The sequence below is a fragment of the Mus musculus genome, chromosome 14, assembly GCF_000001635.26.
Source record: "Mus musculus strain C57BL/6J chromosome 14, GRCm38.p6 C57BL/6J".
NCBI classification, from domain to species: Eukaryota; Metazoa; Chordata; class Mammalia; order Rodentia; family Muridae; genus Mus; species Mus musculus.
This window is the reverse complement of record NC_000080.6, coordinates 20,527,482-20,539,774: the sequence shown is the minus strand read 5'-3', so window position 1 is coordinate 20,539,774 and position 12,293 is coordinate 20,527,482. Positions and strand designations below refer to the sequence as shown.

At 34.2% G+C, this 12,293-nt stretch overlaps 1 protein-coding gene across 8 annotated transcripts in view; it reads left to right on the top strand.

The window, feature by feature from the left end:
• The window catches only part of Ppp3cb (protein phosphatase 3, catalytic subunit, beta isoform), a 47,210-nt gene that overhangs the window by 6,799 nt on the left and 28,118 nt on the right, over positions 1–12,293 (top strand). For 6 of the 8 annotated variants that reach the window (NM_001310426.1, NM_001310427.1, NM_008914.3 and 3 more), the window contains exons 2-4: positions 7,915–8,115; positions 8,707–8,831; positions 11,506–11,617. In NM_001310426.1, coding sequence (NP_001297355.1) covers positions 7,915–8,115; positions 8,707–8,831; positions 11,506–11,617 — 438 coding nt within the window. Of the gene's footprint in view, positions 1–7,912; positions 8,116–8,706; positions 8,832–11,505; positions 11,618–12,293 lie in introns of those variants that run through there. The other 2 variants (XM_030247689.1, XM_017315921.2) reach the window with 2 other exon arrangements.

Sequence of the window (12,293 nt, the reverse complement as noted above, 5' to 3'; positions counted from 1 at the left end):
ACACTGGGGCTGGAGAGATGGCTCAGCAATTAAGAGCACTGACCGTTCTTCCAGAGGTCCTGAGATCAATTCCCAGTAACCACATAGTGACTCACAACCATCTGTAATGGGATCTGATGCCCTCTTCTGGTGTGTTTGAGGACAGCTACAGTGTACTTATATACATAAAATAAATAAATCTTTAAAAAAATTTCAGGATACTGAAGAATATCTCACTCAGTGAAATGCCTGTGGAAGTAAAAGCACTTTTGTGTAAGCCTGATGGCCCAGGTTTGAATCCAGATCCCATGGTGAAAGAATTCCTTTTTTTCAGTAAGAAACTATTTACAGTCATATAGTGTACACATTTAATCCCAGCATTTGGGAGGGAGACACAGGAGCGCTTTTAAGTTCTGTCTCAGCCTGAATGAAATAGGAGAAACTATTTAAACGAGCAAATCTTAAACAAACAAAACTACCTAAATTTTTGAGCCTGGAAATTAGCTGTGCTTTGTTTTATTGAAGATGAATAGTAGAATTAAAGTTTTCTAGTAGAAATTAGAAGAATTGAAGTAATGTTAACACATTGCAGTTAAAAGAAAATTCAGTAATAAAGATGTAAAAAAAAAAAACCCCTGCAAGAATTTGAATAATCAAAAAGACTTGGAGTCGTCATAGAAGCAAGTCAATGATTAATAGCCTTTATCTTGCAAAGAAACTGAGTTCCTTTCCCTGCAAGGAACCCATGTCTGATGGCTTAACAACCACCTGTAACTCCAGTTCCATTGCTTTGGAAGCCCTCTTCTGGCCTGTAAGGGCATCTGCTGCACACATGTGGTGTACATACACATACTCAGGACCACACTTATTTTTATAAAATAAGAATATGGCTAGAGAGGTAGCTCAGTGGTTAGGAATATTTGTTACTTGTTGCTTTTAGAGAAGACTCTCAGTTCCCAGCATCAACCTTGCGGTTAACAAGCATCTATGACTCCAGTTCCAGAAATCTTGATACCCTTTTCTGACCTCCATGGGCACCAGGCATGCATACAGCACACTTATACATGCAGGTAGAACACTCATTCATCTATAATAAATCTAAAAAAGTCTAAAATCCAGAAAGGGTTAAAAAAATCCATAATTTTTTTTCTTTAATCTGAGTGATGGACAATAGTGATACTATAACAAAAATAGCAATGAGCTCTTAAGCTCTCACCTTTCTTACTCTCTTGCCCTCCTCTCTTTCCCATCCCCCCTCTCTCCATGTGGCTATGGCCAGTCTCTCTCTCTCTTTTTACCTTCTCTCCTTTTCCCTGCCTTTCTACAATAAAGCTCTAAAACCACTAAATTAAATAAATAAATAAATAAATAAATAAATAAAAGCAGCGAAGGAAACAGAATTTGAGGATAGTATACTTAAATAATAATCACAAAGAGACCCATGGAATGCTTTGAAATTTTGAGAACAGTGCTGTTTTATTTCCTGAATCTTTTCTTAGATAATGTGGCTACTTCATAGATCTACTTTAGACTGATGAAAAGCCTATTGTTTGATTAGTTTGGTTTATGTTTTTTGAGATAGCCTTTTTTTTTTTTTTTTTTTTTTTTTTTTTTTGAGGAGCCTTTTAATGATCCCTTAGGTCAAATGAAACTTGTCATTGTGTTATAAAGACATGATACTGGAGCATCATTTAGACCTAGTTTGAACCATGGCTCTGCACTTTAAGAAGCTAATTAACATCTCTGAATCTATTACCTCATTGATGAAATCTGTATAATCACAAGACATCTCTGAAAATCATGTGGAACTGTGTATTGGAAAGAACTTTACAGACTTAATCATTATAAATACATTGTCATTGCTACATAAATTGGTCTTAAGATGTATGAGTATTTTAGAAACCATTACATAGTAATAATTGAGTAAACTATATTATATATCATTTGACATACAGCGATGAAAGAGTTAGCCCCTTTCAAGGTACTCATAAGCTGGTAAGGAAGACAGGCATTTAATGATGCAGTTGGTACATGATACAACATAAGTATGTATCATGTCCTATGTTATTTGGTCCAAAAATAAAGGATTCTGTTAATGTAGGCTGGGAATATCATAAAAGTTTCCAAGATTGAAATACTAGATGATATTTAAAGACAAGGGGTAACTGGGTGTTATGAAATCCTATTATCCCAGGGTATGGGAGGGCTAAGAGGAGATTGTGGAAGTTCAAGTTCAGCATGGTTATAGTGAATTCTAGATGAGTCTGAGCTACAGTGTGAGACCTTGTCTCAACTATTACAACATAAGATGAGATTATATATCCAAAACAATATGACATGCAAAGTAAATCAGTCTTATTGGTCCATCCGTATCCATTCCTCTGTTTATCCATCTGTCATCTATTGAACAGATTATCACTATGTAGTTTGGCTGGCTTCGATCTTGCTACATAGACCAGGCTGGCCTCAAACTCATAGAAATCTACCTAACTCTGCCTCCTGAGCACTGCTCTCTGCACTACCATGCAGAGAGTTTTGTTTTGTTTTTTTTCTAAATGGCTGTTGAACTTATTTCCTTGATCAAAAATGGTCCTGGATACAAAGAGTTTTAAATAAGTAAATTAGTGTCTGCAACAGAATATGTTCTGAATATAAGGTAGTAGTAAAAGATGAGGGTAAAATAAAGGTATGTATTTGGTCATGAGGGACCTTTATGCCCTGTTAAAAGATTTTGTGTTTTAGGGCTGGATAGATACTAGCATAGTGGTTAAGAGCACTTCCTGCTCTTACAGAGGACCTGGATTCAGTTTCCAGCACCTTCATGGTGACTCACAGCCATTCATAACTCTAATTCCAAGTGATTGGATGCCCTATTCAGACTTCTGAGGACACCAGGCACATGTGTACACAGACAGAACACTCATACACATAAAATATATCTGAAGTAAAAAAGATTTTGAATTTTATATAGTAAAGCTAATCTGATAACAGAATATTGATGTTCGAACTTTAGAAAGAGTATTCTGTAGGTTTGGGCAAGTGGCTCAGTCGAATGCTTGAGGACCTGAATTCTGTCTCCAGAACCCAAATAAAAAGTGCTGGTTGTGGCAATACTTGCTAGTAATTCCAGTACTGGGGAGGTTGAGACAGGTCTCCAGATCTCTCCTGCCTGTCAGCATAACCTAGCCTACTTGGTGGATCCCAAACCACTGAGAGATCCCATCTCAAAAACAAAAAACAAGAAAAAGCCAAGTGTATGACACTCAGATTTGTCCTCTGGTCTAGACACATGCTCATAAAAAATAGCTTGTAATGGGCAAAATGGGAAAGATTGTAGTGGTTGGGCATGAGGAGGGAAGGAAGTCTTTAATCAGTGTCTCTGCTGACTAAAGATATCTATTTTCCATGTAGGGTGAGGAAGAAAGTCATGTCTAGGATAATTTGCAGATTAATTTGATAACTGTTTTGGTAATGGTTTAGATAGAAAGACACTGCTTTCACTTTTTGGCAAGTTAAGTTTACAAACTCTGTAGGCCATAAAGTTGGAGATATTTGATAGTTTAATACAGACCTAGAGTATAAGGCTGGGGTCTGAATTGAAGCTTTCTATTTAGAAGTACATATTTGTAATCTTAGCAGCACTTAGGAGGCTAAAAGTATAAGTAAAAGTTGAATATGCTGATACTCATCTTTAGTTGTACCACTCTGGAGGCAGAGACAGGTGGATCTCTGAACTCGAGGCCAGCCTGGTCTATGCAAGTTTCAGTTCAGCCAGAGCTACATGCATGGTGAGCCTGTTGTGTTCTATAAAAAAAGAAAGAAGCCAGGATATGTTTTGTAGAGCCAGGTATGGTGAGGTGAGAGGGCTGCCTCGGCAGGCCCATGCTGAGCACCCCTTCCCCCTGAGGTACCAGCCATGCGATGTGATTAGTATAGAATAGAGTTTATTTAGGGCATAAGAAAAGGAGTTTGGAAGGGAGTGGGGACAGACAGACAGACAAGACTAGAGCATCCAGGAACACATGGAAAGAGAGAGGGAAGGGTAGAAAGGGTCAGGGAGAGAAAGGGCAGAGAGTCAGAGAATGAGGGGGTGGTGGTGCATACAGCCCCTTGTATAGTAAGTCAGGCATACTTGGCTATTGCCAGGTAACTGTGGGGCCGAGTCTAGAGGAATGCTAACAGAGACCCTATCACAAGGAAAACAGAATGGGAATAAGTGTATGAAACAAACCAGTGAGATACTGAGTTAAAAGTAAAATGCAAAGCCAGGTAAGTTGTTTTGAGAACCCAAGAAAGAGAATTAATTACAAGGTAGGAATCGCATAAAAGCCAGCTAATGAGAAGTTTGGGTTGCCTGGAAGTGCCAGGGACTAGCTAAACTGGAGACTGTGGATGTGTAGCATTACTGGGTGATTTTGATAATTTTATACTTGCCACAAAAATTTATATAAGTTATTTGAAAATTGGGATTTTTGCCTTCCAAGCAGTGTGGAAAGACAGAAGGACAAAACATTTAGAATGTTTTAAAAGTGGTTGGATGATGGAGTAGCTTCATTGTAAGAATTAAAGGTAATCAAAAAAGAGTTGATAAGAAAGGACTCTGCGTGTTCTTTTTAAAAAAGAATTTATTTTTATTTATTTGTGTGTGTTGTGCTAAAGATTCATTTTTATTTATTTATGTGATTGTTGTGCTCAAGCTCACAAATATGCATGTGTGCAGAGGTCAGAAGAGGAAATCAAATCTGGAGCTGGTGACACAATTTATGAGCCACCTAACATAGGTGCTAAGAACCGAACTCCAGTTTGCTTCATTTTGCAGTGCTCCACCTGCAACCTGGGGCCTTGGTAAATGCTGAGAAAGTATTCTGCCATGGAGCTATACAAGCCCAGATCTCCAGGTTCTTAATACGGACTCAAACTGCAGAACAGAAAGGGATTTGGTCATTTCGGGATTGCAGTTCAGGAGGTGGAGCAATAATCATGGAGTGTTCAGACCTCTAGGTTCTTCAGTTTTCAGTAGGTCATACATTTGGGTATTGACAATAAATGTAATTTAGAAGGGGTATGAGGTTAGGATGACAGAGAATAGTTTAAATTTAGTAGGTGGCAGAGACATGGGTCAACCAGTTAGAAGATAATATTGCAAAGGAAGACTTAGTTTTTGTTCTCCAGTGTAGTGACAATGTTGAAAATTATAATGGAGGGAAAAAACATTTGAGTTATAGACAATGGAAAAGCAAGCAGGATTCACTTTGAAAAGAGTATTTTCCATTAAGAGAAGCAAGATTTAATTAAGCTAGAGAGATAAGTATTATGTGAAGAGATAGTTTGTGTATGTAATGGGAGAAGGCAGTTTTGTGTTTGTTATTTTAATTTATAAAAGGAGTTTTAGAGTCCTCAATAAAAATGTTTGGAAGAGGAGAACACTAGAAGGAAAAGCCAATAGGTGATTCAGAAGCATAGAAGTATAAAATATCGTGGAGATTTGTCAATAATAAATGGTAATAGTAGGAAGCATAGATAGGGTTGACTGACCACAGGAGAAAAATTGTTCATTTAGCACAGACTACGTGTGCTTTAGAATTGGAGGCCTCAAAGGGCTAAGACTTTGCAGGTCTTGCTTAGAATGAGGAGCAATATTAATTTCTAAGATTCTTTGCTTATTGATAACACAGTAAGATTTCTGGTTTTCATCCTTGATCAATCCACATCTTCAGTTAATTCTTAAAATATTTTAATATTTTGTTTTGTGCTCTTTGATATATTTTAATTTTAATTTTTATTTGGTATTCTGCCTCTACGTACATCTTTCTGAGGATGTCAGACCCCCTGGAACTGGAGTTACAGACAGTTGTGAACTGCCATGTGGTGCTGAGATTTGTACAGTTGGTGATTACTTGTGGAAATCATAAATACATGCTTCAGGAATGAAAAAAGTTAACTACTTCAATAGTAAGACTTATGGCACTTTTTGGGTAAAGTTAATAGTGAAAGGGCTTTATGAATATTTAAAAACTGCTGTATCATATAATTTAGATTGAAGTAAAAATGATTTGCTTTTGCAGTGTTATATAACTCCAATAGGAAGGATGCATTAATTTTAATACATTGATATTAAAGATGTATATAAAGGCAGGGTGAAAATAGTTTGTGAATAATGAGTAGATGAGAAAAGTAATATTGTGATGTAGTATTAAAAAGCTATATTATGATGTATTATTTTAAGTATTTGTGGGCAGTAAAATAAGTTAAATTACATAGGTAAGCATTTGACTTTGGTTTTATCTACATCCCTAAAAGATCATATTAAAATTGATCAGAAAACATTGTTTTTATGTTTGTATTAAGAATATGGAAGATGGACTGGCAAAAGATTTCAGCAGGTAAAGGCACTGCCCTGGCAAACTGAATTTGATCCTGGAACCCATGCTTAGATGGAAGGAAAAAAACCAACCCCACAAACATCATGCAGACTAGTGGTTTTCAACCTTCCTATTACTGTAACCCTTTAATACAATTTGTCATGACGTAGTGAATCCCAACCATAAAATTATCTTCATTGCTACTTCATAACTGTAATTTGTTACTGTTAATGAATCATAATGTAAATATCTTGTGTTTTACAATGGTCTTGGGTGACTGTGAACAGGGTGAGAAATACTGATATAGACACATATATATACATACTATAATAATTATTTTAGAAATAACATGGAAGATTATCTTACTTGCATTTTATTTCTTATTCAGGTGTATGCAGTTATATGTATTATATATATGTGTGGGTATATTAATATATATATGTATGTGTGTGTGTGTGTATATATATATATATATATATATATATATATACATATATACTATATATTTGTTTTGTTTTTTAGTTTTTTGTTTTTTTGTTTTTCCCAAGACAGGGTTTCTCTGTGTAGCCCTGGCTGTCCTGGAACTCACTTTGTAGACCAGGCTGGCCTGGAACTCAGAAATCCGCCTGCCTCTGCCTTCCAAGTACTGGGATTAAAGGAGTGCGTCACCATGCCCGGCTTTGTTTTGTTTTTTGAGACAGGGTTTCTTTGTGAAGATCTGGTTGTCTTAGAACTTTCTGGCATAAACTATATTTTATAGTTTGAATATGCATTATAAGCAAAGGGTTCTGACTGAAAATGTTTTATATTAAAGAAAAAGCTTTAGTTATCCTGATTTTTTTTTCCAAATAATTCAGTTCTCTAACCATCTTCATTTGTGAGGCAGGTACTCTACCACTGGGGTATAGTCCAGATCCTACAGAGTTCAGCTAGCTAGTTTCCTTTATTTATATTTACTTACTTATTTGTTTGTTTGTGTGTGTGTGTGCGTGCGCGTGTGTTATATTTATTTTTTGAGGCAAGCTTTTAGTACCTAGGCTGAACCCAGATTTGCTAGGTTATAGACCTACATAGCTTAATAGAAAGAACTGTAGAAGTTGGGTTGGGGGAACACCAAAAATTTCAGCACCTAGGAGGCAGAAACAAGTGATTTCCATGAGTTCATGACCAACTTGGTGTACATAGTAAATTCTAGGAGAGCCAGGACTACGTAGAGAGACATTATTATTATTATATTTTATATTATTAATTTTATTTATTTACATTTCAAAGTTATCTCCCTTCCTGATTTCCTCTCCAAAACCCCCCTGTCCCATTCACACACACACTTGCAGAAGAACACTTAATATGTAGTATGGCATGGGTCTCAAAATTACATACAAAGAGTAATTTGATTATTCCTTTAGAAAAATTTTGTTTAAATTAACACTTGTATCCATTAATTGAAGAAGAAAGAACATGCTGGTGCTTTTCAAATCTATTTTTAAAAAATTTTATTGTTTATCAAAACCCAATTATTAGCTTCTGTGTTAATATATTGTTCTTTATTTTATGTTCATTTTTAAAAATGCAGCTGTTCCTTTTCCCCCAACTCATCGGCTGACATCTGAAGAAGTGTTTGATATGGATGGGATACCCAGGGTTGATGTTCTGAAGAACCACTTGGTAAAAGAAGGGCGGGTGGATGAAGAAATTGCACTAAGAATTATCAATGAGGGTGCTGCCATACTTCGGCGGGAGAAAACCATGATAGAAGTAGAAGCTCCAATTACAGGTAAACTTACTTTTGTTTTGGATGTGATTAAACCAGTATTTAGTTGATTGGAGAGAAAGCTGTTTACCTTTGAATCACATAGTTACTGATTAATACTGTATGGACATTGTCTTGATTTTTACAAATTTCTGTATTTATACAAAACTAGTCTAGTATGCTTTTATGAAGGTTTCATCAGTTGTATTGGCCATACTTCAGTTTGATTCAATACTTACTTTGCTCTTAATTACTAGTGGCAAATTGTATTAGATACCTATGGTGATCATTTGAAGGTCATTGAAAAATACTGAGTTAAAATGGGGGTTGATTGCCAGAGTTATAATCTTGTCATCTTTAGATTCTAAAAGAGATTTACAAATGTAGATGAAAAATTCACTACTGACACAAATCTTGTTACTTCTGTTACATCTTGTTTTAGATCTTGAGCATATGAGCATTTGATTAGATATAATCCCTATGATGACTCTTCATAGGCCACTCCAGATATTTCTTGATAGCATTTATACTATCTCATGTTACAGTAGTTAGAGTTTAAGTGATATTTGTTAATTTAGAGGCTTTTTTTCATATCTAATAATCTTCTTGTTTCAGTGTGTGGTGACATCCATGGCCAATTTTTTGATCTGATGAAACTTTTTGAAGTAGGAGGATCACCTGCTAATACACGATACCTTTTTCTTGGTGATTATGTGGACAGAGGTTATTTTAGTATAGAGGTAATAATCATATCTGTCATTTGATTTGCTATTGTTAATATAGATTATTCTATTAATTCCTAGTATAGTAAGTTTAAAAAAATACTTGTATTGGGTTCTTTTTAATACCTCTGTATAGTCTGAAATATGTAGGAAAAGCTATTACTTCTTTTTCAGACCATCCAATTAGTTTTCCTTGTGTCATTTCCTGTAGTTACAATTGTTTTTCTCCCAGTGGAAATGAGCAGATTGAGATCTTTATTTTCTTGTTATCTCTGTTAGCCTATGAGCTAATGATGGTCATTTCTTTCTTTACCTTCCTTGCCACTAAGGGCATTAAACCATGAAAAACATGACATTTTCTTTAAGTGAAGTATTTTATGATTATTTTATTGCTTAAACCCTTGATCTATCTCATTATAATGTTATTAAGACCTAAGAGTATCTGAAACTTAATATTTTTAAACTTAAGAGGCATTAAAATGACCTATTGTTTGTCATTTGATTTGGTGATTTCTTTTTGTTTCTTTCCTTTTTAATTGTATGAAGTATGAAAAATACGGAATGGCCTGTATTTTCTAACATGTATCTCTTCTTTCTTTAAATGAAAAATGGGACCATATGAAAACATTTTTCTCTATTGGTCTTCACATATCTATACACTGTTATGTCTTTATAAACTCGTAAATACAAATCTAGAGTCATTTTAATAGCTGCACTGTCTTGCATTGAATAAACAAGCAATAACTTGTTAGACACATAAGGTTCCCAAGTCTTTTTACTCATTACAAAGATAAATTATTGGGACATCATAGTCCTACATTTTTGTGTATTTACCCTATTATTTCTATAGGACAGATTTGTAGGTAGACTTGGCTTAGTCAAAGCTCTGTCAGTCTATAATTTATGTTACACATTTAATATATTCCAACCAGGTTTAACCATTAACAGATACTGGTTAATTTAGTCCTCACAACATTGTGATGAGGTAAGTACTGTTATTTTATTCATTCAGTACACAAGGAACCTAAGAATTGAAGTTAAAGTAACTTGGCCAAAGTAAGTGGCATGTCAAGCCGCCTGACCCTAAGCTTCTGCTTTTATCGTATGTGCTAGTGGGTATTGAGGTCTTCTTATCTAGCAAACTTCCGTTCTACTTAATGTTATATGTATCCACGTCTAAGGATTTCTCAGTGTACTCTACTTCTCAGTAAGGAATTTGGGAATGTGTCCATTCCTTCCCTTAGAAAATTTATTATCCTAGTTTGGTGTTCTTCCCATTCATAATTTTATTGTTAAACCTTTTAATCTTTTCTGAATTACCTCAAGGTTTTAAGAAAAATTAGAAAATGGTCCTGCCTAACAAAGAATTTAGTGTAATTAACAAAATCAGAAGGTAAAACTTAGTTGTTACTGAGCACGTCGGTGTGTATGTACTCATTTAAAGTTATTTTGTAGCTTAGTTAATAGTAGACTTAATACTACAAAAAGAAGATAAAATATCAGAAACAAGTACAGTTTAGTTTTAGTATTATTGGTTTTATTGCTTTTTTTTTTAATAAAATTAAGGTCTAAATAGTTATGCCTGTCAATGGACTTAGTTAAAATAATTTTTCTTTTTGTATTATATAAACATTCATTTCTACATGAAATAGCCCCCTTTTTCTTAAAATAATAATAAACTGTTAGTCTTTTATATTAAATCTAGAGAAATCCATGTATACAAAATGCTGTTTCATTGTTTTTATATTATAAAAATTGCATTTTCTTTTAATTGAATTAGATCAGTAGTTTTCAACCTTAATGTTGTGACCCATTAATGTGGTTCTTCATGTTGTGATGATGTCCAACATTAAAATTATTTTTGTTGCTACTTTGTAACTATAATTTTGCTACTGTTATAACTCATAATGTAAATATCTGTGTTTTCTGATGGTGTTAGGGCTACCCTGTGAAAGGGTGGTTTGACCCCCAAAGCGGCACTACCCTCAGGTTGAGAACTACTGGATTAGGTCATAAATACCTGCCTTATGTAAGGATTCATTTGTAACCAACAAAGCAAACGTGAAACCATGAAACGTAGCCCTTGTTTTAGGTAGTGTGACACAATGCTTAAGATGAAAGAAGAAAGGATCAAACCTGTTTCTAACCTATAGGTGCTTTGTAAATTTGGATAGGTTACTTAACTTATTGTTTTAATTTCTTTATATATAAAATAGAGATAATGATCATTGTTTTTTGACCTTTTGGCTAAGATAATGTGGGAATGCTAGTAAATACTTCATAGTTTGAGGAATAAAAGAAACACTTTTTGTTACTGAAAAATTGTAAGGCATTCTAGTGCTCAGCGTATTGTAAGTGCTCTATAGATAGTGGCTGCCATTATTTTTTGCAATATTATCTTTACTACTATACTTAAGGAAAGAAGCCATTTTGTTAGGCTATATTAAGCAATCTGTAAATGTAAAGTAATTAAATTAATTTATTGATTCAGCAAGTATTCATTCCTCTTCTATTTGCTAGATAGCTTTTCTAGAAGAGTTAAATGTGTGATTTCATGAAGCTTCTATTAAGGAATAAAGGGCAATAATAAAGAGTAGTAGAATTTGTAAGTATAATATAGTTAGAAGAAAAGAAGCAAAGATTAACTTAGTTAAATATAAGGAAAGTTCACTGGAAACGTTTTTTTTTTCAGTGTGTCTTATATTTATGGGTCTTGAAGATTCTATACCCAAGCACATTATTCCTTCTGAGAGGCAACCATGAATGCAGACACCTTACTGAATATTTTACCTTTAAGCAGGAATGTAAGTACTTTTAGGGTAAATATTTCTAGTTCCTTGGTGTTCCTTTGGGATGGCATGGATAGTAAGAGATATGAAAACTTTACAGTGCAACACTTAAAAACACATTCCATGACCACCAGTGTATACTTTTGAAAAAAAAAAATTGTTAAGGTCTTTCAAGTTTATTTTCTATTAAATTTTATAGATGTAGCTATGAGTAGTTTGGCTTTTTTTTTAAAGTGATGTGATAATTATATGTATTTGTAAAGCATGTATAGTTTTAATGTTAACATTATTTTTCCTAGTAGGAATAAAACAAGGCCAAAGGGGTAGTGGTGGTATTATTGTTTCATAACAGATTTAAGAAATCTTTATGCTTATGAGTATTTTTTCCTGAATGTATGTGCACCACATGTATATGTGGAGGTTAGAAGAGTACCCAGGAACCAGAAGTACAGATAGTTTTGAGCTGTCATGTGGATGCTTGGAATTAAACTTGGGTTCTCTGCAAGAACAGTCAGTGCTCTTAATCTCTGAGCTATTTCTCTAGTCCTCCATTGCAAATTTTTATGTCTCAATTTTGAGGCATCCTAAAAAATGTATTTATCTTTATTTATCTTTTCATCTTTATAGATCATTTCAAAAATACTATTAATTGAACTCAATTTTTTTCCTTTAGATTTACTGTTGTTATTTT